Genomic DNA, 27,229 nt, shown 5'->3' with positions numbered 1-27,229 from the left:
ACTATAAAAATATAGTTCATGGTGGTATATGTCTAACACAGTAACTAACTTGGTGTTAAATATATCTACTAGCTTTCTTTCTTTTTTATTAATCTGGCCAAACTTGAGGTAGCTTTTATTTACAGAAACTTTAAAAATTGATTCATTCTGTGATGGCTTGGAGAGAGTATATTACATATATACATGATAAAAAAGAAACAATAATGTTATAGGTTATCATATTTTGTTGTAGCTAACGTATATATACCATGGATGCGTGCAGCATCATCGATCTGTATCTCCCCATTGCATCGGATAACGTCTATAAAGATATATTTTAAAGCTAATATAAAATAAGCGATTGTAGATTACGATTCCCATAAGATAACCGTTGTCCCTGCCAAGCTTCTTCATACATGTTTAATTTGGCCACATGAGACGTCGAGACGAGATGGGGAACATGTACAAATATATATTTGGATCTTTGCGTGGAAGTCCACGGTTGGATCGATGGGCTGCCTAATAAACCCTAAAAGCCTCTTGTCCTCCTGCTAATAGCAAGCTAGCTAGCAATGGTGGCGCATGCAGTCCATGTGCGTGCACCCATTATCTCGTCTGTGTCGACCTCGATCCGTAGATATATCTTTCAGAGATGTCCGAGCTGTTCTTTTGTCTTGAGATGCCTGTAGCCATGCCCATGCGTTCCGCCTCCACTCTCGCAGTGACAGAATCGAGCGATTCACAGGGCACACGGACAAACTTTATTCATTGCTTGGATATGATAACCGCGTGATGTCGCGTTGCGCAACTTGCTTGCCAATTGGATTATGCTTCCACACGAGTATCTAAAATATTGGTTTTGGGCCTTCTTAGGTCTTGTTTAGTTCTCCCCAAAAACCAAAAAATTTTCAAAATTTTTTGTCACATCGAATCTTGCGATACATGCATAGAGTATTAAGTATAGATGAAAAAAAAATAATTACACAAGTTGTCTGTAAATCGCGAGACGAATCTTTTAAGTCTAGCTATTCCATGATTGGACAATGTTTGTCAAATAAAAACGAACGTGCTACAGTGTCAAAATCCAAAAAAATTCGGATCTAGATAAGGTCTTAGTTTGTGATCAAAATTTGCTATATTAAAGATTTCACAAGCAAAAGTTAGGTAAAAAAATTACCATAGATTTGATAAGCTAAACCAAATGTCAGAGATTGGCAAGCTTTGGTAGCAAACCAAAAAATATTAAAACCATGACTTGCCAAATCTTTGGCTTGATATATTTTGGAAGCGGACTAAGCAGTGATTAATGGGCCACTTAAAGATCTATTTGACAGGACTTCAATTAAGCTAGGGAAAAAACTAAGTTTTTTTGATGATTTTGGTTTCCAGGAAGCCATTTGCATGTTTGGTACGGCTTTTGATCAAGCTGAAATACACGTGAAGTCGTTGTGTTCTAAAACGGTAAAACCATGGTTTATAGACAGTATTAAGCAGTGATTTTGGTTTTTTCCAATAAGCCACTCAAAGATGCATTTTCATGTAACTATATTTTACAAAGGGAAAGAGATTTAACATGTCTTAATGAAATAAGCGTGAAGTCGTCTTCTAGAAAAAAAAAGATTTAGAGATTTAATCAATTGAGAACTTCCTATTCACATCTAAGTTTATCGGCAATAAGAAAGACACTAGAGTAAATCTAAAACTCCCATTAATAACTTGCTTCACCTATGATCCATATCCTTGATAATCTGCCTAGTTTTTTTTATGTTGGAGCTCAGCGACACGAAAAAAACCATTTGTCAGACCATTATCTGATCCTGAAGAGGGGACCTTAGAGATGTCACATGATCTAACGACACGAGAACTTTACCTATGAGTGCATCTGACAGATTAAAAAAAAGTATTAGACTTATCGTAAAATCTCTCAATATTTTTAGGTTTTGTTCAGTTCATGAAAATTTTTGGTTCTGGCTACTGTAGCATTTTTATTTGTATTTAATAAATTTTATTCAATAATGGACTAACTAGGCTCAAAAGATTTGTCTTGTAAATTGCAGGCAAATTATGCAATTAGATTTTATTTTTATCTATATTTAATGCTTCATGCATGTATCCAAAGATTCGATATGATGGGAAATCTTGAAAAATTTTGGAAATTTTTGGAAACTGAACAAGGCCTTAGTTGTTCTTTCTTATTTTCCCCTTCATGAATGAACTGAAGATGAACTACATGCAAAGAGCTACAATGTTGTAGCGCTAAAAAAGGGTATATAGACGTGCTTGTATAAACAGATAAAATGCATGATTTTATGGAGTGTTTAGTTAGAGGTGTTAAAGTTTAACAGAGTATTTTTATTTTATTTGACAATTAACGTCCAATCATAGACTAGGCTCAAAAGATTTGTCTCACAAATAATTCTCTAGTTGTGTTTTTTGTTATGTAAATAGTCTAAGTTTAGTATTTGATATATGTGTCTAAACATTCGATGCGACGTAATTTAAAGTTTACCACGACTAACTAAATGTTGCCTTAATTGGAAAACAGGAAGGAGCATATGAGAATATGAGATATTCCAAAATTTGAGTGTCTGGCAAGACGTGGTATAAACGAAGTCTCAACAACATATTTTGACAGATATTTTATGCGAGTCATTTTGCAAAGGCTCATATATACAAGGTGAGGGGTCTGTCTACGAAATAAGTGAAAGATACATCTTACTCGCAATAGAAAATAGGGGGGAGCCCCAACAATAGTTCTGATTCTACACATTTTCGTTTTTAACTATGATTTGATTTGGTAAACTCCGAGAGAGCTTCAATCGAGATGAACTGCGATGGCAGGATGCTCCGTCAACATTTTCCGAGAAACTTACAATAAAAAAAAACATTTTCCGAGAAAACACACCCTTCACGGCTTCACTGCGAGACGTGGGTCGGAACTGTGCTCATTTTCGAATTTGGGCTGGGAGCTGGTCAGCCCACGAGTGGGGCGCAGCCGAAGCATTCCCCGCTGCACCAGCTCAACCACACCACACCGCACCATCTCGCGTTCTTTAGTCCCACCTCGCGAAACCAACAAACGGCAACGCAGCTTAAAGGTTCTGCCCGCACCTCGCTTCTCGCCGAGCTCAGCAGCGCGAGCTTGTAACCCGAGCGGGGGCTCTAAGGGTGATGTGGACGTTGCCGTATGGCTGTGGGCCTGGGTTGAGTGTGCTCTTGCTGGCCCGCCCGTTCCAAGTTGGTAGTGGACCGCTGGGGCTTGTGCGAAAGCTGGGCCTCACGGTCCCTAGAGTGGTAGGCACAGCGTGAGGCTGGCTTCACAGAGCAGCGACAACTGCCCGCTTCCAACGGTGGGAGGATAACGGGCCGCTGCACTCTTGGCCCATATCAGGCTCCCAGCCTACTCCAACGGACCCATCACCTTTTTATTTTTCCTTTCACCTTTTTTTTTATTCAAAAAATCCTACTGCTGATAACGACAATAGGAACTAAATTTCACCGCGTCGCAGATAAAGTTATACAAGTACCCTTTAATTTAAACAAATTTTGTCAGATGACTGTCATGGTTAACTTTTCGATGTTTCACATGGGACTAAATATTTGTCAAGCATATCAGCAGTTGGGACTAATGTTCGAGTTTTCATGTTGCATACGAAGTTGGGATCGAGAATTTTTCAAGTACCCAACAGATACAGTGCATGTGTGCTAAAGCATAAATGATGTGCGATGTGCCTGCACCGCTGTAATGTGAGTACACATGCACCAGTTCGTTTCGGAACTCGAACATTATTGTACAGTCTATACTTCGCAGAAATTTGATTTCATCATTGCCAACCCCGTTGGGTGACAGCCTCAGCAATAACTTCATCAACGGACGACGCCGGGGCTTCCACGACGCGCGGTGCAACGTTGTTGGGGCCTGCCCTGTTTACACCAAGGCGAGGAGACGGTGGCTGCCTCTGCCGGAGAAGCATAGTGGCCACGGCGGCAAGGAACGGCCGAAAGGACCATAGCCTCCATTGCCAGCATTGCAGTGAATACGAGGCCCAAGACGCTCGAAGACGCTACGGCGCTATCCATGGTGGCGGATCGAGCCACGTCGAACTCCACCGGTGCGGTGAAGGACGAAGAACAAGCCTCGAGCAATATGAGTTGGTAAGTAGATCTTTGCCATGCTTGTTTTATAATCTCTAACACTAATCCTAACTGCTCGTACGGATCTGTACGGCCGGATAAGATCATCAGTGAATGGAGGCATGTTGGGAATAGGCGCTGTTTCACAACAGCTAAGGCTGCAAATGTTATCTCATTTCAGTTCAGTCTTCAGTAAATCCCACATGGCCACAACTATATGTATTAGCTTTTGTAAGAATAAAGGCTTCCGCAAAGAAAAAAAAAAAACAGCTTTGGCTCATTATTGGATCCCATTTTCGTCTAGGTTCTTCTCTCACTATAACACTACTGCATTGCTTTCTTCGCTTGAGCAAATTGGCAAATCTTCACAGCGATGCATTAGACTCCAATAGTAATGCATTAGATTGGAAAACAGCTTGCCAGATGCCATGAGGGAAGTCGTCGGATTTTCTAACGCGAATTGCTTTCGCTGTGGCATGACGAAACTTACCCGTAGGAAAAGGGGTAAATTTTCCTTCTGCATTTTATTAGGTGTACTGTTTACTGTTTAAGATTTTCCCAAGCCTAAACTCAAATGCAAAGCAAACACTGAATTTGTTGATCACAGATTCATCATCTTGGGGCAACAGAATGAACGGTAGGGCAAACTGGTGCCAAGCATCAGCTTCAACATTGTTCATACGAGAAGTGGGCTGCCCAGACAGCAACAGAGTCACAGATGTTCGCAATCGCGCAAATTATGCATTTTTATAGTACAATATGACAGCAAAGTTTCCATCAAGTCCACAGACCCACATGGCAATGCCAACACACGCCTTCAAGCATATAACAGTATTTACGAATCTACCGAACATGAGTAGCAGCCCACAGGACACTGAGTAATTGCGGCTCAACGGCATAAGCATGAATCACATCTGCAAAAGAGCAAACACCCACATTAGCATACAGAAGTTAGGTTCCATTCAAAAGCATTTGATACTTGATAGCATTTAAAAGCTGAGTTCAATAAACCAGAGGAAGATGATATCCAGCCTCTAATAGTTTACCAAACAAATAAGTTGGAAGACATTTGCAGAGGATTTATGACTTGCCATAAACAGAAAAGGAGTTAACAGAATTAGCTCAAAACTATGAATTTAAGCCAATACTATATGCAACACACAAACCACTAAAAGCGTGCAAAATGCAATGTGTGCTTCAGAAATACTCTTGTATGCCTGAGTATGCTATAACTAGCAATACACAAACATTGGGGGCACCTCAGAACAGATGAGGACGGTACACCATGAAGCACACTACTTTATCACATACTGCAACAGGCTCAGCTTGTTCTGCAAACAAGCTATAAATTGACCACTAATAATATGGTACTGCTGTAGAGCTAATTTCGTACTAAGCTTAACTTTGTGATGCAAACAATAACCTTTTACAGCAAAGAGGCACCATTATCTTTCACGCATTTTCTTTGATTCAGCACAGTGAGACTGGTCACATGACAGTTCTCTACTTATCTACTATCGATCTTCTTATACTGGAAAACCTTTTACAGAAAAGAGAGACCATTATCTTTCACACATTTTCTTTGATTCAACAGTGAGACTAGTCACTTGACAGTTCTCTACTTATATCTACTATCAATCTTCTTACTGGAAAACCTCATGCATAAAACACTAATCAATTAATTTTACTACAACCCTCCCAACTTAGACTCGTATCCGTTCATGACTATATGGTTCAAGAAGCTTTATGCATTTATGCTATTGTTCCCATAATATTTTTCAAACACACCTACGCTTTAGCTGGCAGTTCCACAGTTGGTACTAGCAACTAAAAGAACAGCTAACAAGACAAATGTGGAAGAACACAATAGGCGTTCATGTGGTCAGATCACTAAAAAAACAGAACTTGGATGTTACCAGGAACAATCACATATGTGCAGGGTCCTCACAGTCATAACTCACAAATATATTACTCTGACAAGTGTTTTTTGTAACCTACTTGCCACATGAAAGCCACCTTTTCAAGATGTTACCTAGAGAATGTCCATCTATCGCATTATCAGGTGTGGTTATAGTACTGCAAGTCTGTGGACCAATTACCCTCCATGATAGCGATTTTAGGGAGTGCTATACTGCTTTAGTCGTATACAGACAATAATGCTCATTAATATTAGCTCTAACAGCTATATATGGTTATTTGTAAATGCAAGATATAAGAAAAGAACCAACTATATATATTGTTCTCTTTAGTTTGAGGATTGAAGAGAAGGTACACCATTATTTGCTAAGGTTATCTGCCCTAAAGTACAACTCAAAACCACCTTCACTTGCAATTAGGCACAATCCTATCAAGCAACACGATCATGCTAGCAGTTTGTCAACAATATTCAAAGGGAGCCGCAGCAAAGCATAGGTTAAGGGCGCAGGGGCTAGGCTATCCTCACCGAAAAGGCTGCACTCTCAGCCGCGGGCCTTAAGCTCAGCGAGGCGGCGAGAGAGGTCATCCTCATCGACCTTCTCCTTATCCTTGGCGGCAGGGATGGCGTGGGCGGCGGCCTGTGGCAGACCGACGGAGACCTCGAGCCCGTAGTCGTCGGCGACCTGCTGCATGAGGCTGTTGACCTCGGTCTCGGGCGTGGAGAGGGAGGTGGAGCCGGCCATGGCGCCCTCCATGAACTCGGCCTGGACCTCCATGTTGACGAACTGGCGCTCGAAGTTGTCCATGGTCTCGGACATCTTCTGTAGGTTCCCGGTGGCGAGCGCCGAGTCGAGCGACTTGACGATGGACTGCATGGACTTGCCGATGACCTGCATCTTGGCCTGCGTGTCGAGGCGTGCGACGACGGCGTCGAGGCGGGAGGCGAGGCGGAGGTAGTTCATGTGCTCGGTGCGCTTGCGGATGGCGTTCTCGGCGTAGATGCGGGCGCCGTCCATGTTGCCCTTCTCGATCGCCTTCTTCACCTTGAGCTTCTGCTCCTTCTCCTCCTTCTCGCACTTGCGCGCCTGCCGCTGCAGCGACTTGGAGGTGAACTTGAGGTCGAAGATCTGGTTCATCAGCTTCTCCGGGTTGCCCATGGTCGTCGCCGGCGAGAGGGGGGGACGCTAGAGCTGGGGATGGATCTGGGATTCGGCTAGGGTTTGAGTGAGATTAGGAGGAAAATCGGGGAGGCCGATTTGTGGAAGGCTCGTGGAGGCGAGAAGGGGAACGAATGGGGAATTTTTCTGACGACGAGGCGATCGGGTTGGGGATCGATTCGATTTTGATCTGGGCGGAAGACGACCACGCGGTTTAGGGCCAACACGGTTAAGCAACAAATGCCGTTTGAAGGAGGACGCTCCGGCTGCGTGTGGCGGCCGTGTCCTGGCCGTAGATGGTGGTGAAGGATGGGGATATCCACGGTTTTTTTACTCTAATTTAATGAACTAGTAGGTAGATAACTTATTTTTTTTATTTTTTTCATTTAATTTATTAACTTAGACTAAAGAAGAATGGCATATGTTAGATTTGTTTGGTCATATGATTGTTTGGCCAGCTCGTTAGATTTTGTAACAAAATTTAAATTATAAGAAAACATAATAAAAAACAAATATCAGTTTTGAGTAATTTTTATATAAATGTTTTTTTCGCTTTTTGTGGTGTTTGGCAACGATTCTAGTCATTCTACTGGAAAGTTGAAACATTTTTCGCTACCAAACACACCTAATGCATGGCTTATAGCGTATCCACTATTCTTTATTCTTTGACTGTCTTTTTTCTTCACCAATCCATTGCATATAAAGAGATCTATGAGGAATTTACGTTGTTAAAACTTAAATTGTTTTGGAACCCAAGCAAAGCCATAATTTCCAAGAGTCTCATCCCCAATAATAGGATAAAATCAACAACGACCGATTCCTAAGATGTGAGTGAATAAAGAAAGAGATAGACGGAGCCACTATATGTTAAAGGAGCAATTTCTCATGACAAGTGTGAGCTTACTACTTATAAACTCGATGAATTTATTTTGCATAGTTGTTGGAGATGGCCTAAAAGCTTGAGTGACAGTGTGAGCTGTTATGGTATAACATGGCACATCCTGAGAAAGTCCAGTTGTTCATCTACCACTTAGTAAAAAAACATTCATAGCATCGCTTAGAGCACTCTGCCCATCACCAAACTGATGCCCATTGCTGTCTACCAATATAATCAGAGCGCTTTCCACCACCAAGGGTTCTCTAATCTCTGCCCTTCTAATCCCCCACGTGCCTCATCTCCAACTACAATCCCTAATTGTTTTCCCACCAAATCCATAATTTATGTTCTAAAATTAATCCTGAAATTACATTCTTACTTAACAAGGAAAACAGATCTTAAACCAAACTTGTATGTTAATGTTAGAAGGAAAATTAAAATAACTACAGCTAGAGTAGAAAATAGTAACCAAAAGATTGATCTTAGCATACAATCAGTTCTATAATTTATTTTTACATATTTACTCATATAATTTTCTAGAAACCATCTTATATGTGACCAATGGAATTTTATATGCTTATGTTTCTTTCTTTTAGCGATGAATAACAACTATTTTGTCCTAATCCAACCCTACCACCAGTTGTTTCTCATCCATAGCGACCACCCTGTCTCAGTGTTATTGGTTCATTCCCATGGTTGTCTTGCCTCTCCCTAGCCCAACCATCGTTCTCCACCACTTTGTAGCCAACAGTGGCTCTGTCACCTGGCTACTTTGCTCTAGGCTTGCTTCCTATGTCCTATTGGCCTACTTTCCCTAGCTCCTTTCTAAGAGCATATCTAAGAGATTAGCCAAAAATATTAACAAATTATTGATTTAGCTATTCTCTAAAATATATTTGATAAAAAATATTAGAGTAATCTAAAACCAAGTGACTTCATGGTTAGTGAGGTACATAGGCTATCTAAAAGTAGAGATGGGTAAAGAGCTACTAAATTTAGAGTCATTTACAGAGTCTATTGGAAATATTTTTTTATTTTAATAATTAAGTTAAATAATAGCCAAGTTTACCTTTAAAAAATAATTTTAATAATCTCTTGGAGATACTCTAAGCCACCGAGCACTAGCCCTCTCTAATATGAAAACTTTGTTGGTGAGATAATCAATGTCTAAAATCGTTTTTTATTCCATACCCTGTAGTGCAGGAGATGTGTTATTAAATTCTTATTTCTTTTATTTGCGTAGACTGCGAATATAAAGTATCCCAACTTAATCATAAAAAGAAGTATCTCAACTTCAACTCTAAAATCAGTTCTGTATTGGATAACTCTTTCTCACCTTTAGACTGTTAAGCGGTCAATATATAGAGAAAACACTAATGGCCCTGTTTGGATCCCTGGGTTAGAGTTAGATTTGGCTATTTGAAGGTGAAATATCCCTAAAGCATCCAAACAGGAGGGTTAGAATAGGGTTAGATGCATCTAACCCACCTAAAAAACTAACCCCTTCAAGGGATGATTATAGGGGTTAGATTTAGTTAGACACATCAAATCCACTTGCATGATGAATAAAACATGCTAATCTAACCCAATCTAACTCTTAATCCAAACTCCACAAGAGTTAGAGTTAATTTAAGGTTAGATTAGAGTTAGAAAATAACTCTAACTCTAACTGAGTTAGAAGGATCCAAACACGGCCAATGACTATTATTCAAAAAAATCCGTAAATGGTTCTTGTATTATAAGAAAACCTCAATCACATTTTTTAAGTTTTAATTTGGAATTTTGAGAAGAGAATAGGTTAGCAGTTTAGCACTACAGTTGTGTCGTCCGAGCACAAACCGCAGCGTCGCACACGAACTGAGGTCGGACTCGACGCGGGTCCGGAGCGGCACCGCTGGACCTTCTTGCTCACCAAGAAGCCCAACCCGGGCCTCCACCATAAGCCCACTAGGCCACCGCCGTCGCTAGTCGCTACTTCCCCTCCGACTCCGATCCTCGACGCCGACGCATCCACCGGAACCCTCCTCCTCCGCCGTCGCTATGTCGGTGAGTCCCCCGTGCCTTCCTTCCCCCGCCTCGGATCTCGAATTCCTCACGGGTTCGCCCCCTGCGCATCGCAGATCTTCGAGTACAATGGATCCGCCGTGGTGGCGATGGTGGGGAAGAACTGCTTCGCGATCGCCAGCGACCGGCGGCTGGGCGTGCAGCTTCAGACCATCGCGACCGACTTCCAGCGGGTGTTTAAGATCCACGACAAGCTCTACATCGGCCTCTCGGGGCTCGCCACCGACGCCCAGACGCTGTGAGTCGCAGTTGCCGAATTCTCCCCTCCCCACCCCCACGGGCTGTTGTGTTCGGGTCGGTTCGGCGGCTCAGGGTTTTTGGGTACCTCTGCAGGTACCAGCGGTTGGTGTTCAGGCACAAGCTGTATCAGCTGCGGGAGGAGAGGGACATGAAGCCTGAGACCTTTGCCAGCCTTGTCTCTGCGCTCCTCTACGAGAAGAGGTGAGAATTTTTCCCGCGCACTTTGGTGGAATTGTGTAGGATACTGGATGAACCTACTGTGATAGTAGATATTTCAAATTTTTAATTAATGCCCTGCCAGACCGTGGACTCTGCAAAGAGATGCAAAACTTACTGGTTATGTTAGTTGTTAGCATAGGCTCATGCTGCTGGAGGATTTGGTCATAGGAAGCTGGTATCAATACCTTGTACTGTGATGATATTTGGGGATGCAGAACTTTGGAGCTGGATCTTTATATGAAATGTTTATATGCTACATTTACTACTTATACAATAAACTGTTAAGCTATGAGATATCACCTATTTTCTATTAGCCATGAACCATGATGTATCCAGAATTAGCTGAACATAAGCCAACCTTGTAGGCTATTTTTAAAAAAAGGAGTCTTGTTATAACTAGGGTTTCTCAGTTTCATCTTTCAATTCTTTCTCTTCTTCATGGAGTAAGAGGAAACTAAATCATTATATAGGGAACTGAGGTAATTATGCTCAATTGCTCATGTGCACAAAGATTCTGCTTGATAAGGACTGGTTTTCAAGCGTTTTAATTCGTACTTGGTCCAAATTAGCTTTTATGTTCCATTACTGATACTGATTAATGGCAATGTTTATCATGCCACATGAAACTTTCAGATTCGGGCCATATTTCTGCCAGCCAGTCATTGCTGGACTTGGAGATGATGATGTACCTTTTATTTGTACCATGGACTGCATTGGTGCAAAGTAGGTATCTGTTTATGCTGTTTTCTTCTTGAATAAGTGCTTTGGTTTGTTTTCTGCTTGGGATTATTGTGTTTAGGGTCCTAGTGAAGTCGGTCTTTTCGGCTAACGAGTCTCATGCCGCTAGTTCATCAAAGTTGTCCTGGAAATAGCACTGATCTCTGGTTTGTAAAATTTTGTCCTTAATATGATGCTAATTTGCAATATTGTCCTGAAAGTGGGCAGTAATACTGTGCTAGAAATTTGAACCGGTGGCATAAGACCATTTTTTAAACAGTAGTTGAACAAGGAAAGTGCAATTTTCTCAATGGCTTGGAATGAAAATTCCCCTCTGCTTATCATCTGCTTCCATTTTACTGTGTTGAGCAATATGCCTATTTAGGTTTTGTTCACCTAGAGACATATTTCAAAAAAAGAAAAGCTACAAGGAAAGTAAATGCAACATGTTATTTAACAAAAAACATGAAATAAAAATAAAGCACACTAAGATCAATTTTCTGAATGCTCATTATTGTTCATTTAGTTGTCCGTCCTGATGCAAATAAACACAAGACACACTGACACACAACCTGTTCTTCGTCAACAAATGCATGATGTTGGTTGCAACTTTTTTGGACAAAAGAAATTATTGATAATCTGAGTATTGGCAACTTGCTACTTATATCATATACTTATATAGTAATTAGTCCCTCTGGTTCCAAATGGAAGCTGTTTAGGATATCAAAAAAAAAACTCGAACACGCAGGAGAGCTGCGTATCATTATATTAGTAGAAGAAAAAAGGAGTCATACATAGACCCAACACTCACAATTTTTTGTAAAAAGGTGACTTGCAATTTTTTGTAAAAAAATATTTAAATAGGAAGCCTATCTTTGTCCATCGAACTATTGCAGTATTGTGTGAGTCCGATTTTGGCTTTCAAACTCCAAAACCGGATATCTTTGGCCATTGGAGTATCAAAGCCAGCAACTTTGGCCCTGATTGGTTTCAAAATTCAAAAAAAAGTTTTAGCCTATATATTTTTTTTAAATAATAGAAATATTGTTAAATCTCTAAAATCATAATTGATTCATTTTAATTAAATCCGCATAATTAGAAACCAGCACCATTTTTTTTTCTAAAGTATAATCTGTCTACTGCGGTTTGTTCTATTTATAACTCCTTGGATCTTGTTCCTGTTCCTAGTGCTTAATTGCTCATAGTCGTGACCTTTATTTATTTAAATTAAATTGTCATTTGTGGTTTACTATGCAGGGAACTGGCCAAGGATTTTGTTGTTTCTGGGACAGCGTCAGAATCTTTGTATGGTGCCTGTGAATCCATGTACAAGCCAAATATGGTATGTGCACGTTGTCAACCTATTTCCTTTGCATCCACTTTTGTTTTGGGTCTGTGTCTACCATGTTTTATAAAGTTCTATTTCTGGATGTACATAGCTGCAGTTTGTTCTGTTCTTAATCAAATGATATATCATCTTGTTATTTTTCATGACATAGGAACCTGATGAACTATTCGAGACTATATCCCAAGCTCTGAATTCTTCAGTAGACCGTGACTGCCTTAGCGGGTGGGGTGGCTATGTTCTGATTGTGTAAGTTCACTCATAGACAGTTGTCACATTCAAGCTATTATGACACTTCATTTACTTGAGCATCAATCGTCTACGTCCATGACATGTGTTTTTGTTGGATTCAGGACGCCGACTGAAGTGAGGGAGCATGTGATTAAGAGCAGGATGGACTAAATCATGGCCACTAGAGTTCTTAGCTTGTTTCCAATGCTTAGACCAATGTTGTGTTTGGATTCTGAAGTAACATTGTATCATCACACAGTTGGTATGAGAAGGAACCCTTTGTTTTCTTTACCCCTGTTTTGCAAGACTTCTGCCTGGATTTCAGCTGAATGGGTGGATGACTTGATAATATCCTAGATTGAGGAATTGTTCTCTTGTAGAAGCGTGAATGGGGTTAACATGTGCTGTATCGCCTATCGAAGAGAGCGTAGATCCTCATATGCTAATACTCTGAGTACACGCCTCTCTAATACTTTTTAACTAAAACGAATGCTAAAACGAATGATCATCACATTCCTCATATGCTAATACTTTTTAACTAAAACGAATGCTTCGAGGTTCACATGCGCCCTGAAATGTGTATGGGTTGTCTGTTAAGTTAACATTAGTAATGTGATGATCATTGTTTGGTAGGTCGCCTCCCTCTTAACCATAATGTCATTGAAGATCCTACATGACAAGCTATCAAACCATTGACGTGTGTACCAGCATGCTTACCCTTATCTCTCTTTTTATTTAGGTGACAAGGGAAAGCTATGTATGTATCATTGAATTAACGAGAAACTTCATTACTGAAATATTTCGCATGTCGGATCGTCTCTTCAAGAAGACAGACACGGTACCCGATAGTTTGTACTTCTTCGATTTGTGTTCTAAGTAAAATATGTGGGTTATTTTAGTTTCTCTCAAGTCAATTCCTCTAATTGTTTATTAAGTTCAAAAACTTTCATGAACATGAACATCATAAAATTTGTCTAATTAAATCTACGATAAGTTGTCTTGATAACACATTTATTTAGTATGAGGATGTTTGTATAGTTTCTAGAAGCTTGTTTAAATTCGAAAAGTTTGACATAGAATAAAAAACGAATTACATTTCGATACTGAGTGTTTTCAAATGATTTTCTAGATAATACTCTTTTGTCCATTTTGTAAAGGGATGTAATAAATGCATAAGGCATTGTTTTTTGGTAAAAAAAATGAAAAACATAATGGTCCCTTTCAGAATTGTGTGGTTAGAGTAGTCCATCATAAGTTCTATATAGAGGATCTATTTGATTGCGTGACAGCTTAGATGATCTTAAATATACACAGTTGGTTTGTTTGGTTGTGTTTTTTCACCAAGCCTGGCTAGCAAAATAAGCCTGGCCAGTCCAAGACAACACAAGACAATGCAAGATTGTTGTTTGGTTTACCTGCAATACCAAAGCTTGATAATCAGAATCTTGTTTGGTTTCATGTGTAGTTTTGTTATAGTCACCTCATCTCTATGAGGGTGATTTAGCTCATCACCTCCCACCCACCACCATCTCCCTTGCGCTTATCGGCACCATCACCATCTGAGGAGGCGAAGTTTGTGCACGTGTGGGGTGTGTGTGGGTGGAGGTGCGGGAGGGGCAAAGACGAGCAAGGAACAGGTGGAGCTTGCATGGTGGTCGACTCAGATATGAGGGGTCTGGTGGAACTCGTGAGGTGGTCGGAGACGGGTGCGGGGGCCAACACACTCGCACAGGCCCAATGAAGCTTTCGTGTGGATGGCGAAAACTGAGGCGAGAGAGGAGCTCACACGTGGATGGCGCGTCCAACAACAAGCGATACACAGATGATCACCCCGAGAGGAGTGCAGTGCAGGTGAGCTCTTGAGACGGTGAGGCTACGCGGTATGGGTGGCTATAACCAAGCTTGGCTAACTGGAAATGCCCCCACTTGTTTCTAGCTAGCAAGCTATTCCCCTGTTTTTGGCTTCCTAAGCCAGGCAGGCATCCAAACACGTAGAGACTGCGTTGTGGTATCCTAGTTTGCCCTAGTCCGTCCATTCAAGTAGCCCAACAGGTGCCTTGATGAATGAGTGTACTATTAACTAAAGGAACTAGTAAACAAAAATTATGTTCACAAGACATCGTTTTTTCCTGCTACGTGTTAGAAAATCATGATAAGGCATGCAATTCAATTGCTTAAGTCCTTCCTCGATATTGTGGCATCTATAATGACTTCGTTAATTTAAAAATATGTCAATCTAGTTTTTTTTAAGGTGCTTGTAACATAATTCATGCACGTGCATGCATATGTGTTATAGGCGTTTATAAGGATGAGTGTGTATATATTTATGTGGATGTTTTATAATGTGTTTCAACCTTTCATGAAAAAAACCACAATCTCTTATAAGGTCTTACCATTCACAATAAAATTAGCCTCGTCTTAAAAAATAATACTACTAATGCACCCATTAATTAGGCATAAGATTAAGGCCTTGTTTAGTTCGCTAAATCTTTTGGGCTCCACTACTATAACATTTTTGTTTGTATATTTAATAATTATTATCCAACTATAGACTAACTAGGCTCAAAAAAATTTGTCTCATAAATTACAAATAAATTATATAATTAGTTATTTTTTATCTATATTTCATATTCTATGTATACGTTCAAAGATTCGATATAATGAAATTTCTTATAAACTAAACAAGACCTTAACACACCACTTGGATGACCAGATCGGTTCCCCAAAAACACCTCCAGATGATTCTATCCCAGAATGTTTGTGTCGTTTTGTGCTTTTTACTTGCCGAAATGGCTTGGTTTTATTAGATTTCGTTTCTAGCCTCTCCTGCATGTACGGTGCAAACTCTAATATAGACCGTAAGATATTGATCTAAGGGAGCGCATGAGAAAGGTGGAAGAAGGAATTTATAAAAGTATGATTAAGAGCAGACGGTTAAGTGCAAAATTACCCAATCTCTCCGCGCTCCTTGTATCATCGTCCTGCAGTCTAGATTAGAGTTTGCACGGGAGATAAGTTTACGCTAGATCCGTGCCCTTCTGTACATTGATGATAATATACTAGTTATGCTTTTTAAGTGCAACAAGTTAAAAAAAGTTATATTTATATTTAACTTATTATTCTTCGTCAAAAAGTATATACTTTTTAAAGCATACTAGAAGAGTCTGACACAGTGACTCAAATCCAGGCAACTCGTGGGCCGAGAGATCCAGATCCAACCGCACCGCTCCAAGCGACCGCTCCCGTCCAGCCGGCCCGCCCAGCTCGCACCACGGCGGTGGAACCAAACGTGGAAGGGACGGCCAAGGGCGGACGCTGCCTTGGCTGGCGTTGACAGTTAGATGCGACCGCGGGAGCGTCCGTCCGTCCGACCGCCACCGCGTCCGCCTCAGCTCCCTCCCCCTCGCCGCCTCCCTCTAATCTCGAACCCAGTAGTGGACGACTAGAATCGTCGGCGCGGCGCCTCGGCAGATTCGTCCGCTCCGATCCCACCTCCACCGTGCCCCGCGGGCGACGTCGGGCGGCGGCGATGGCGACGTCGTCGGCGGGGGCGCGCAGGAAGGCCCCCAGCCCCCCGAAGCACCGCCACGACGGCACCTCGCCGCTGCCGCTCGGCATGGACTGGAGCCCTCCCCCGAAGAGATGGGTAAGCGCCCCGGCCGCCCGCGACTCCCCCTCTCGCATCTCTACTACCCAACCCCCCCGTCGAGCTGCGCCGTCCGGCTCGTCATGATCCATGTCCCGCTATGATCTCGGAGGCAGATGCGGTTCCCGCCAGCTGCGTTGCCTGCCTACTGGGGGACCGGTGATCCCACTTCTAAGGGCTAGATTTGTTGCTGGTTCGGTCCGTTCTGGGGATGTAGATGTGTTTTAGTGTATTGGGGGTTGTCGATCATGGGCAGGCGTCTTCGTTCTGGATTTGATTTTGCTGCAGCTGAGTAGTAGTATTGTTTTTTTGAACGTAAGTGCTAGTGTTGTGTCTAGGTAGCAAATGTGCGGGTTGGGATCTGCTGTAAAATTCGCCAAAGTAGAGTGACCCGTTGTGCATGGTTGCTGATTCAGTAACTTAGAGCTTTAATTCGATTATTAGGGTTTTAGATTTCTCATGTTTAACTGGCAAACAGTATAATATGGACTTGATGCATTAGTTTACTCAGTGTAGGATTGGATGAGTCAATTCCAATTTTATTCTTCACTTTACTAGGGTTTTGGATTATCTTTTCTCTTGCAAGGAGTTGACTATGTGTTTCATGGTGTACTTTTGCTGAGTGGGATTGCGAAAATCAGATGTACTGAAGCTTCAAAAGATAGATTGCCTCATTAGTCAGTAGCTGTCTTCTCCTCTGTGACGTCTTGAGTGTAGCTTTGCTTACCTGGAATGTAGGTGTCGGTTGCAATTTAGCTGGTTGATGGCTTGAACCTTTCCGTGTTATCATTTAAATTTCTTCCTATGCTGTGCCAATGATCACTATTTCTTCCTGAAATAATTCTGCATGCTTGATGAGCAAAATTCACTAATGCACATGCATATGTGGGAGAATTTCCATGAAAAGCTGTCCGTTTCTAATGGATTTCAATTAATTATAAGAAACATTTCATCTACTCACTATAGAATAATCCTCGATGTTTTGTCGTCTTTTGGGTGCGGCGCTTTCTTAGGGCTGTTCTGGCGTGTTAAAACAGGTTGTTGGTTCTGTTTGGTAGCTGCTTCCTGGTGCACAGGTGGTCTTGCACCCCCTTTCTTTCTCTCATCCTTGATGTAATCTCCCTGTTGACTCTTGTATTTCCGTTCTGTGAATGGAAATGGGGTTCCCTCAAGTCCTCGACTCCAAAAAAAAAAAAAAATCAACTACTCACTATAGTATTTGTTTCAACACAACTCTGAAACTATCCATTGGTCAACGCATCTCATGAGCTTATTGCCTATTGACTGCATACAGGAGGGAAGGAACACCATATGGCCACATAACCCTCAAACAGGTTGGAGTTACTGTGTGATGATGCCTTCTTGGATCACTCAAACACCTGAAACTGGTGTGACCGCTGATAGCTTTTTGAAATCTGTCGTTGTAAGTATTGTTTATCTTGTATGCTTTTTATTTCTCCCATCTTTGTCTATCCATGCCACAGATGACTCGAATGCATTCATTTTAGTTACATTCCATATGCCAATTGGAAAATGCAGTGTTTCAGGTATTCTCTTTGTTATATAACAAACAAAATCTTACGTGCTTATAGAAATTATAGAAAATGGATAAAAGACCATTCTGCATTTATGACACCTGAAAATTTTCTTTTAAGGATCCATTTATAGTATTTAGACCAAGGTAAATCTCTGGCTATAGCGGCCGCTATAGCTGGAGATCTCCACTGGACATGGTTGCAGCTAAGATATTTAACTTTTAGCGCTAAGTGATGGAACACGCTAATAGCCGGATTCAGCGCCCGGAATCCGCTAAACATGGCGTGATGTAGTGCCGCTAAGCTGTCGCACCTCACCATTCCGTGCTGGCCATCCATCAGAGCGCTGCCAGGAGCCGACTGAGACCTTACCCATTGTGCATCACAGCCATGGAGCACCTCCTTGTCCAATGTGGTCCGATTCAAGCTCCCCGTCTCCGCGCGGAAAAGCAGCAGCTGGTCCGGTCGTTGCCGGCTCTCCGCCTCCGTGCGCAAGCAGAACTATGGAAGCACCAGCAGCTTGATCGGCGAGGTGCTCGGTCCACCGGAGATGCGCTGGAGCCGCTTGGCTGTGGCACTCCACGAGTGAGGCTGCAAGTGCTTGCGACGGAGTGAGCAACCCTCCCTGGCGGCAGTGCAGCAGAGGGCCAGAGGCGTGTCACAGTGGAGAGAGAGAGAGAGAGAGAGAATGCAGCAGGACAAGGAAACTAATAAATAAAGAGTGCAGCATTGTTAGGAACGTGTGGACGAGGATTGACCAGGTTGTGATTATTAGTACATAAATAGCAGTGATAATAGCGGCTATAGTGGATCGACCAGGCTGCTGCTAAACCTTTTATCCGGAGATTTAGAACACTTATTTAGACATCTTAATGTGTTCTCAACTATATTTTGGAATGGCAATGTATTGCTAAGGTATTGCATGTTTTGTCGTTCTTTTTTTTGTGTCATGTGATTAGTTGCAATCACAGGAAAAAGGCTCTTATCATTATATCATGTCATTCTTAGTTTTGAATTATGTAAACTTTGCCATTCCTGTTTTCCTGTATCTAAATTTAATGCCCATAAAGGACAGTTTTACAGGATACATGTTGGTATACAATCTCCAGAAGGCTTTAGCTCTAGCCATGGAATTCTCAGAAGGTTTAGTGACTTTCTGAAGCTATCTTCTGATGTAAGTTGAGGCGGTTGTTTCAGATATCCCAATTGTTGCCATTTGCTCTTTCAAATATTGAGCATCTTTAACTTGCAAGTTGCAATATTTTTCACCCGGTAACTCAAAATGTGCTCACATTATCTGAGGACACAATTGTTACTTATTGAACAAGAAATAGGGACACATTTGATTTTGCAAGTCTTGAATAACATTGGCCTCTTTTAAAAAAGCAGACATGCTTCTTTTGAAAAGTAACAATCCTTTGTTTTGACATCGACTGGCCTGTGTACTACTCAAGCTGACAGAAAATTTTAGAATGCAATCATCATGAAAGAATCACTGTGTAGCTCTAAGTATCCAGTTGTGTTGGGAATGAATTAAAATGTGCACTCGCGAGCTGCTGGCAGTAAGTTTTAGAAATGCATCCAACTGTAAGAATCACTGTGTAGGTAAACGTAACTTGGTAATAACTTGAATGTACACCACACTGCAGAAACACTGATGTAGCTACTTGTTCCAGAGCATTACATAGATATGCAGTGGTTCATCTTCAAGCACTTTTAGTTACAATGTTCCATTTCTGTATTGATGCTAGTTTGCACAACCCTTTAATCTTTTGCCTCCTTGTTGGCCTCATAATAATGATCTATGCTTTGTTCTGATGTAGACATGTTGGGTCATTTGCTACTTTATGATTTGGTTTTGATGTAGCCATGTAGGACCTTGTGTTACGTAAACTTGATGATTTCCTGAACATGATATACCAGTATACCACCAGTACATGTCCATATTCATTTGCTTTTGATATATCATTTGTAAGTTCAATATTTTTTTTCTTATACTACAATACTCCTGTTCTGCAGCTTAAGAGTGCGTTTCCCAGAAAAGACGTCCCATCGGCTCCTCCGAAGCATGCCTTCTTAAGAATAAATTCAAGCAGGTTGCTTCTAGAAGAGGTAAAATGTATCTTAAAACTCAATGTACTTTGTTAGTTTCCCCTTTTCCCTGTGTCAACTGGATGCTTTATGTGAAGTAGTATACTATTTCATGTTCTGCTTCTTGGACCTATCTCAAACTGTTATGCTTGCAGAGAAGGCATGCATTGGAGGAGTGGATGCAGAAGTTACTTTCTGACATTGACTTGTCAAGAAGTGCTCCTGTTGCTGCTTTTCTTGAGCTTGAAGCTGCTGCACGTTCATGTATGTGCTACTTTAATTATATTTTTCTCTAACTGTATATTATTCATCGTCTTCATTGTGCACGCTAAATATGTTAGCAGAAAATTTAATTATACTGTCATACTAAATTTAGATTTCCAAGAACGGAATGGGCGTCCTTCTGAAGTAGGTTCTTCTGCAAAGAGCAGCAGTATTGACTCTTCTCCACATTCTGATGGACCTGCTTCTGGTTCTCTTGCTGAGTCCAATCAAATAAATCAAGCTCTTACTCGTGGTAGCAGTCTGACAGGAGCAACTGGTAATGGTGTGCTTGGAGAAGCTATCTTAGATCAGTCTGATGAGCATGTTAGTAGTGCCTTGAATCACAGGAAAGGGAACCTTGTATTGGAACATGATGGTAGAAATGGTTCAGTAGTGTCTTATAGGGGAGTTGTTTCAGAAGAGGACCGTGATTCTAATCCCGGCCATGCTCGGAAGGACTCTGCTGAAAGTATTGGGAGTGATTTGAGTTCTTTAAGAGGAAGTGAATTATCTGTTCCAGGGGCTAGTAGTTCACTTTGGGATGGTGCTGCGGTGGATGGACATATTAGTCAAACAGAACATCTTACTGGTTTGGATATGCATCTTTTGTATGATATGGATGCACAAGTCATCCTTCCAAATGATCAAAAACAGAAGTTGACTAGACTTTTGATCACAATGCAACGAAGAATAGGGACAGCAAAAACTGATATGGAGGATCTCATAGCACGACTAAATCAGGAAGCAGCTGTTAAAGAATATCTTACTACAAAGGTATTGCTTTGCTTTTCATGTTAATGACTATGGCATCTAGCAGCTGTTAAAGAATATCTTACTACAAAGGTATTGCTTTGCTTTTCATGTTAATGACTATGGCATCTAGCTCTACTTAGTAATTACAGGTTCGTGCTTAATAAAAACAAAATGCACTTTTAATTTCATTTGAGTTTAAGATTGTATGGTTCTCCAAGTTACTTTTTTTGTTGTTTTGTGCATTCTTAGTTGTACACTCAGTGGATCTGCGTGTATCATTACCATTCTGCAGATTCTAGGCTCTCTGTTTGATAATTATGATTTGTAATGTAGGTTAAAGATTTGGAGGTTGAATTGGAAGCCACAAAGCAAAAAGGTAGAGAGACACTACAACAAGCTATCCAGGCTGAAAAAGAGAGGTTTACCCAGATGCAGTGGGATATGGATGAGCTCCGCAGGAAGTACTCTGAGATGGAGTCAAACCTGAAGACTGAACAAGTCTGTTATTCCCACTGTTCTTTGGATTAATTTATTTTACTAGCCATATGAAGGTACTGATTATGTCTCTTTATAATTTGCAGAATGAGAAAACTCGTGCGGAGTCAGAGAAAACAACTGCCAGTGGTGAAAATGAAACACTACTTGAAGAATTAGAAATTAAACAAAAAGAAGTTGAGAGTTTGAAACAGTGTCTTGTAGAAGCTGAGGCAAAGTCTAAAGCAGATAAGAAAGTTCTTGTCAAAGAGGTCAAGTCTCTTAGAAACTCCCAAACAGAGATGAAGAAAGTGTTGAATCAGTATCTTGAGGAGAAGACTGATTTAGAGGTATAGTGATACCTACTACCTATCAAATTATAATGCCCCATTCCTTACATAGCTGTAGCAGTATCTGTTGTTTCTAGGAATACTTGTTTGCTCTTGTTAGAGTATATGAGTATTAGGCCCATGAGGCTAGGCCCATGAGGCCCATGTATCCCTAACTATATGGCCACCCTGATTAGGGTTAGCCCAATAATGAAATCAGAAAGTCTAACATGGTATCAACTTAGGGTTTTCTTCTTCCCCTGCTCCCTGCCCACCCCAGCCGCCGCCACCTCTGGCTGGCGCGCCGCCGGCGGCCATGGCCGGCCGGCCTGATCCCCCTCCTCCTCCTTTCTACTTCAACCACTTCCCTCCTCTCCTCCCCTCTTCCTGGGCGCAAATCGCGCAGCAGACGCCGCCCAGAGCCGCCGCCCCTGCCTCTACTTCTTCTGGCGCAGCTGCTGGCCTGGCCGCCGGCGCGGCTGCGGCTCTGGCCGCGCGCGCGGAGCCGGCGGACGCCGCCCAGGATGGCGCTCGCGCGGATGCGGACGGCGCCCGCGCGGATGCGGACAGAGCCGCAACCGACGTCCGCCTGCAGGCGACCGCGCCCGGAGCTGGCCTTCAGGCCGCTCTGGCTGGCGACCAGGACGCGCCCGACGCGGCCACCACACGAGCACGACCCGGTGTCGACTACGACGAGACCTTCAGCCCGGTGGTGAAGCCGGCCACCGTCCGCACGGTGCTCTCACTGGCTCTCACGCGCGGGTGGCCCGTGCATCAGCTGGACGTCAAGAATGCCTTCCTGCATGGCGTTCTTACTGAGACAGTCTACTGCAGTCAGCCGGCGGGATTTGTTGACTCTTCTTGTCCTGACATGGTGTGTCGGCTCAACAAGTCTCTCTACGGCCTCAAGCAGGCCCCCCGGGCGTGGAACCATCGGTTTGCTGCTTTTCTGCTGACTTTGGGGTTTGTGGAGGCCAAGTCAGATACCTCTCTGTTCATCTATCACCATGGGGCAGAGACTGCATATCTGCTGCTCTATGTTGATGACATTGTCCTCACAGCCTCCACTGAGTCACTCCTTCGGCGGATCATTGCATCACTTCAGCAGGAGTTTGCCATGAAGGATCTGGGTGCTCTACATCACTTTCTCGGGGTCACTGTTGAGCCTCACCCTGCTGGATTACTCCTTCACCAGCGGCAGTACACTCTTGATATCCTGGAGAGAGCTGGGATGACTGACTGCAAGCCCTGCTCCACTCCGGTTGACACACAGGGCAAGATATCGGAGGCTGAGGGTATACCAGTGACAGATCCCACCGCTTATCGGAGTCTTGCCGGGGCACTTCAGTACCTCACCTTCACTCGGCCGGATATCACCTATGCAGTACAGCAGATCTGCCTCCATATGCATGATCCTCGGGAGCCACACCTCGCCGCTCTCAAGCGGATCCTACGGTACCTCCGCGGCACAGTCGACTTCGGTCTTCTCCTTCACCGACGGTCGTCCTCCACCGAGCTCGTCGTCTACACCGACGCCGACTGGGCCGGGTGCCCGGACACCCGCCGCTCCACCTCCGGCTACGCCGTCTTCTTAGGCGGCAACCTGGTGTCTTGGTCGTCCAAGCGACAGCCGGTCGTCTCCCGCTCCAGTGCCGAGGCGGAGTACCGTGCTGTCGCCAACGGCGTGGCTGAGGCTTCCTGGCTCCGTCAGCTCCTCGCCGAGCTCCACAGCCCTCTCTCCCGGAGCGCACTGGTCTACTGCGACAACGTCAGTGCGGTGTACCTCTCCACCAACCCGGTCCAGCACTAGAGGACCAAGCATGTGGAGATCGATCTACACTTCGTCCGGGACCGGGTCGCTGTCGGCGATGTTCGGGTCCTCCACGTCCCGACCACCTCCCAGTTCGCCGACATCTTCACCAAGGGTCTCCCGTCCTCGACATTCACCGAGTTCCGTACCAGCCTCAACATCACCAGTGGCTAGTTGTGTCTGTGGGGGGCTCGTGTGTTGTACCTCTTTTCTTTCGTGTCCAGTCTGCGAACTCCGCTGCGACGGCAGTTCAGACTGCGGGGGGATGTTAGAGTATATGAGTATTAGGCCCATGAGGCTAGGCCCATGAGGCCCATGTATCCCTAACTATATGGCCACCCTGATTAGGGTTAGCCCAATAATGAAATCAGAAAGTCTAACAGCTCTTACTGGCAGCATATTCAACATTATTAGTGGCTTGCTAGACCAATTTGGCTAACTGCTCCTCCTCTTGCTTTTGTATCCTTCATGCCACCTACCCTTGGACTTTAGCTTAAAATCATACTGAATCATTGTTATGTTCAACTTTGTGACCTTTTGAAACTGTTACATCCGCAAGACTTTTGTGATGATGCAAGACATCCTGTCCTTTTACCTTTCCACGACCCTTATGATTCATCCAACAGGCATTCTATTTGGCAAGACTATCATAAAACATTATGTTTGCTAGCTGATTACATGCTCTAGCATTAAAGAATGTGATTATTATCTTAACCAACAAACACATGAGCTATTGGTTTGGTGTCAACATCTCCATGTGTTTTGTTTTGTCAAACTTGGATGAATAAAGTTCCTTCTAGGAAGCCAGGAAGAGCAATAAAGACTGATTTGTACCTAAGATCATCAGGCACACAATCAATTAATATTTTTTTTATATATTTCAATGTCTCTTGTCAAACTTGGATGGATAAAGCTTGATCTGTTTATGCATGCCATGATGTAAAATGATTTGTCCTTATACATGCACGGTTTTGGGAATTAGGATTTAGTGCTGCAGTGCTGCTCTTCAATTAACTGCATGAGCTAGAGCCTGGTGCATGCTAACATATTCAAATCAATTAATTGCTTATTATTTTATTTTCACCCTTCGTAAATCCATGCTTCTGTCTGTGCTCAAAATGTCTACTCTGTAGTTCGAATTCCATGCAATCAGTTTATTTTACTGATTTTTAATGTGTTTTTTTTGGTTTCAGAGAGTTATTAATAGAGAGAAACAGAGGTCAGCACGTACAAAGTTATCCCGATTGAAAATTCTTCATGAGTGTCGACTGCTGCGGGAGCGTCTACAGGAATGCAGTGCTAAATTTCTAGCAGAAGAACAAGATAACTTTACTATTGATCCGTCATCCTTGCCTGATGCATTAGATCTTCTAGCGACATCAGACAATAGAATACGCCTACTTGTTGCCGAGGTAAACTTGAAATGTAAATTAATATCATTTTTTTCCAACGGGCCTGCTTGGCCAAAGTCTAGTTATTATATTCTTAGAGAGCAGCCAATGTTACGTGGTAGTGGTACAGTTCCAACTCAAAACTTTGGAGATTTTCTGTACAGTTTCCCCTTTTTTAATAAAATCCTACAGTGGGGCCTCCCCTGCTGTATTTCATGTTCAAAAAATAAATAAATAAAAATGGAGTAAGATCATGAGATCTGTAATGTTGGTTTATACTAACACAGAATACTACCTCCGGTCTTTAATACTTGATGCTCCAACAGCATATACCTGCAGCTAGCTCATTATACTAGTCAGGAAGATCAACTATTCCTGACTGAGGGGGAGTATTATCTAGTTCAGTTTTTGTTGTCAATTGGAAGATCACTCAAATATTCCCTACTTTTGCATTAGAAGCCCCTGAACTCTTCTCAATTTATCATTTTTATCTTGGATCTGAAGCTGGAGCAGCCTTTGCAGTAATGTCATTATTTCAGCATTCTCTTCTTGAACCTAAACTATTTTTAGTGTTGTAAAGCTAAGGGAAGTTGGAGAAAACTACCCTATAAAGGTCCCAACTTTAGAATTATTAAGGCGAATGACAAGTTTATGGCACTTAGTTCTGTAATCAGGCTTGCACATTGTGTTGGTAGCTCCTGTTTAGAATTATTACCTCTTATGAATCCATTCTTTGTAGAAGTAGGGACAGGCTTTTTTCTCTTTGGGTTCAGCTAGAGTTTGGAGTTTGAGCCACATATCATTTTTACCTTGGTAGTTACAGTGCATCGTATCTTTTGATTTAGAGAAAAAGAATATTGTTCACACTGGAATGCAATTTTCATGGATGTACACTCCACTTCAATTTTAGATATACTGTCTATTAATTCTACTAATATTAAATGAGGATATCTCAACTAATAAATCTATGCTCCGCATTGGTCTCTCCAGGCTCAACTTCTAGCACGAGATGATGAACAAGGCTCTTCTGATGATGGTGACAATTCTGATAGTAGATCCTCATTAACTATGAGCAGTGAAGATGCAAAAGTTACCGATGAAGATACAACAAAAATGCTTTCTGATCTGCTCATTGACAATGCGCAGCTGAGGCTACGCCTCAATGCTGTCATCCGCAATGCTGTAAATACGGCCGTGAAGCCAGAGAAAGAAGGTAGTGGCGAGGTTCTCCCCAAAAAGACAGTCCTTAACTGGTTGTTAGACAGATGAGAAAAACACCAATGTATATTCCTGTGAATTAGATCTTGAAACTTACGCGGCTTGATCAAAATTATATGATGAGCATACCTATATTGCCAGAGTAGCATCAGGATAAAACATTCCTTCCATGAGGGAAGGAGAGCCTGGAAGCGTGCGTGTGTTGCTGTTGTACGATTGTTTATTTATACATGGAAGTCATGGAGGATAGTATATTTAGTGGGGTTGCCACATTGCATCACGGTGGCGAGAGCAGTCAAAGCTTGTTGTTGAGCTACCGAGAAGCTCGCAATTGGGGTTAAGACTGATGGAGAGCACAATAGCCCCCGGTTTTGCACCATATATGTAATTATTAAAAACCTGGTGGGATACCTATATGTAGAGATTTTACTGGCTCACAGCCGGTGAATCTCTAGCATGACTGTACACAGTGAAATCACTATAGACCAATCATCTCCCATGGACAGTTCAAGTGCCAATTCTATACTTTGGCCTCGTTTAGTTCTGAAAAGTGAAAAGTTTTCGGTACTGTAGCACTTTCGTTTGTTTATGACAAATATTATCTAATCATAAACTAACTAGGATCAAAAGATTCTTCTCGTAATTTACAGCTAAACTGTGTAATTAGTTTTTATTTTTGTTTATATTTAATATTTCATGCATGTACCACAAGATTCGATGTGACGGGGAATCTTGAAAACTTTTTGGTTTTCAGGCTTTTTTTTTTCTTGTTTCAAGGAGTGTAACTCATTAAAAGAAGTGCTTGTCATGGAGTATTCCACTTTCACGGCCCTTGAAA

General features: G+C 42.3%; 3 protein-coding genes across 3 annotated transcripts; 2 read left to right on the top strand and 1 right to left on the bottom strand.

Moving 5' to 3' along the window:
• On the bottom strand, nt 4,747-7,498 carry LOC8067706 (ESCRT-related protein CHMP1). Its single transcript, XM_002437292.2, has 2 exons — nt 6,557-7,498; nt 4,747-5,027 (listed from the first exon to the last, which is right to left on the bottom strand). Exon 1 carries the CDS (start codon nt 7,185-7,187, stop codon nt 6,573-6,575), a length of 615 nt encoding a protein of 204 aa, XP_002437337.1. The 5' UTR covers nt 7,188-7,498; the 3' UTR covers nt 4,747-5,027; nt 6,557-6,572.
• LOC8067705 (proteasome subunit beta type-3) lies at nt 9,918-13,259 on the top strand. Its single transcript, XM_002438689.2, has 7 exons — nt 9,918-10,110; nt 10,185-10,366; nt 10,462-10,569; nt 11,221-11,310; nt 12,562-12,646; nt 12,804-12,898; nt 13,003-13,259. The coding sequence occupies exons 1-7, from the start codon at nt 10,105-10,107 to the stop codon at nt 13,049-13,051; spliced, it is 615 nt and encodes a 204-aa protein (XP_002438734.1). The 5' UTR covers nt 9,918-10,104; the 3' UTR covers nt 13,052-13,259.
• LOC8067704 (PX domain-containing protein EREL1) lies at nt 16,166-26,894 on the top strand. Its single transcript, XM_002438688.2, has 10 exons — nt 16,166-16,526; nt 17,821-17,949; nt 19,137-19,235; nt 20,081-20,173; nt 20,308-20,416; nt 20,529-21,190; nt 21,503-21,667; nt 21,751-21,993; nt 24,976-25,194; nt 26,164-26,894. Exons 1-10 carry the CDS (start codon nt 16,410-16,412, stop codon nt 26,440-26,442), a joined length of 2,115 nt encoding a protein of 704 aa, XP_002438733.1. The 5' UTR covers nt 16,166-16,409; the 3' UTR covers nt 26,443-26,894.

Source organism: Sorghum bicolor, chromosome 10 (assembly GCF_000003195.3).
Source record: "Sorghum bicolor cultivar BTx623 chromosome 10, Sorghum_bicolor_NCBIv3, whole genome shotgun sequence".
Taxonomy (NCBI): Eukaryota; Viridiplantae; Streptophyta; class Magnoliopsida; order Poales; family Poaceae; genus Sorghum; species Sorghum bicolor.
This window is presented reverse-complemented; position numbering and strand designations above follow the sequence as displayed.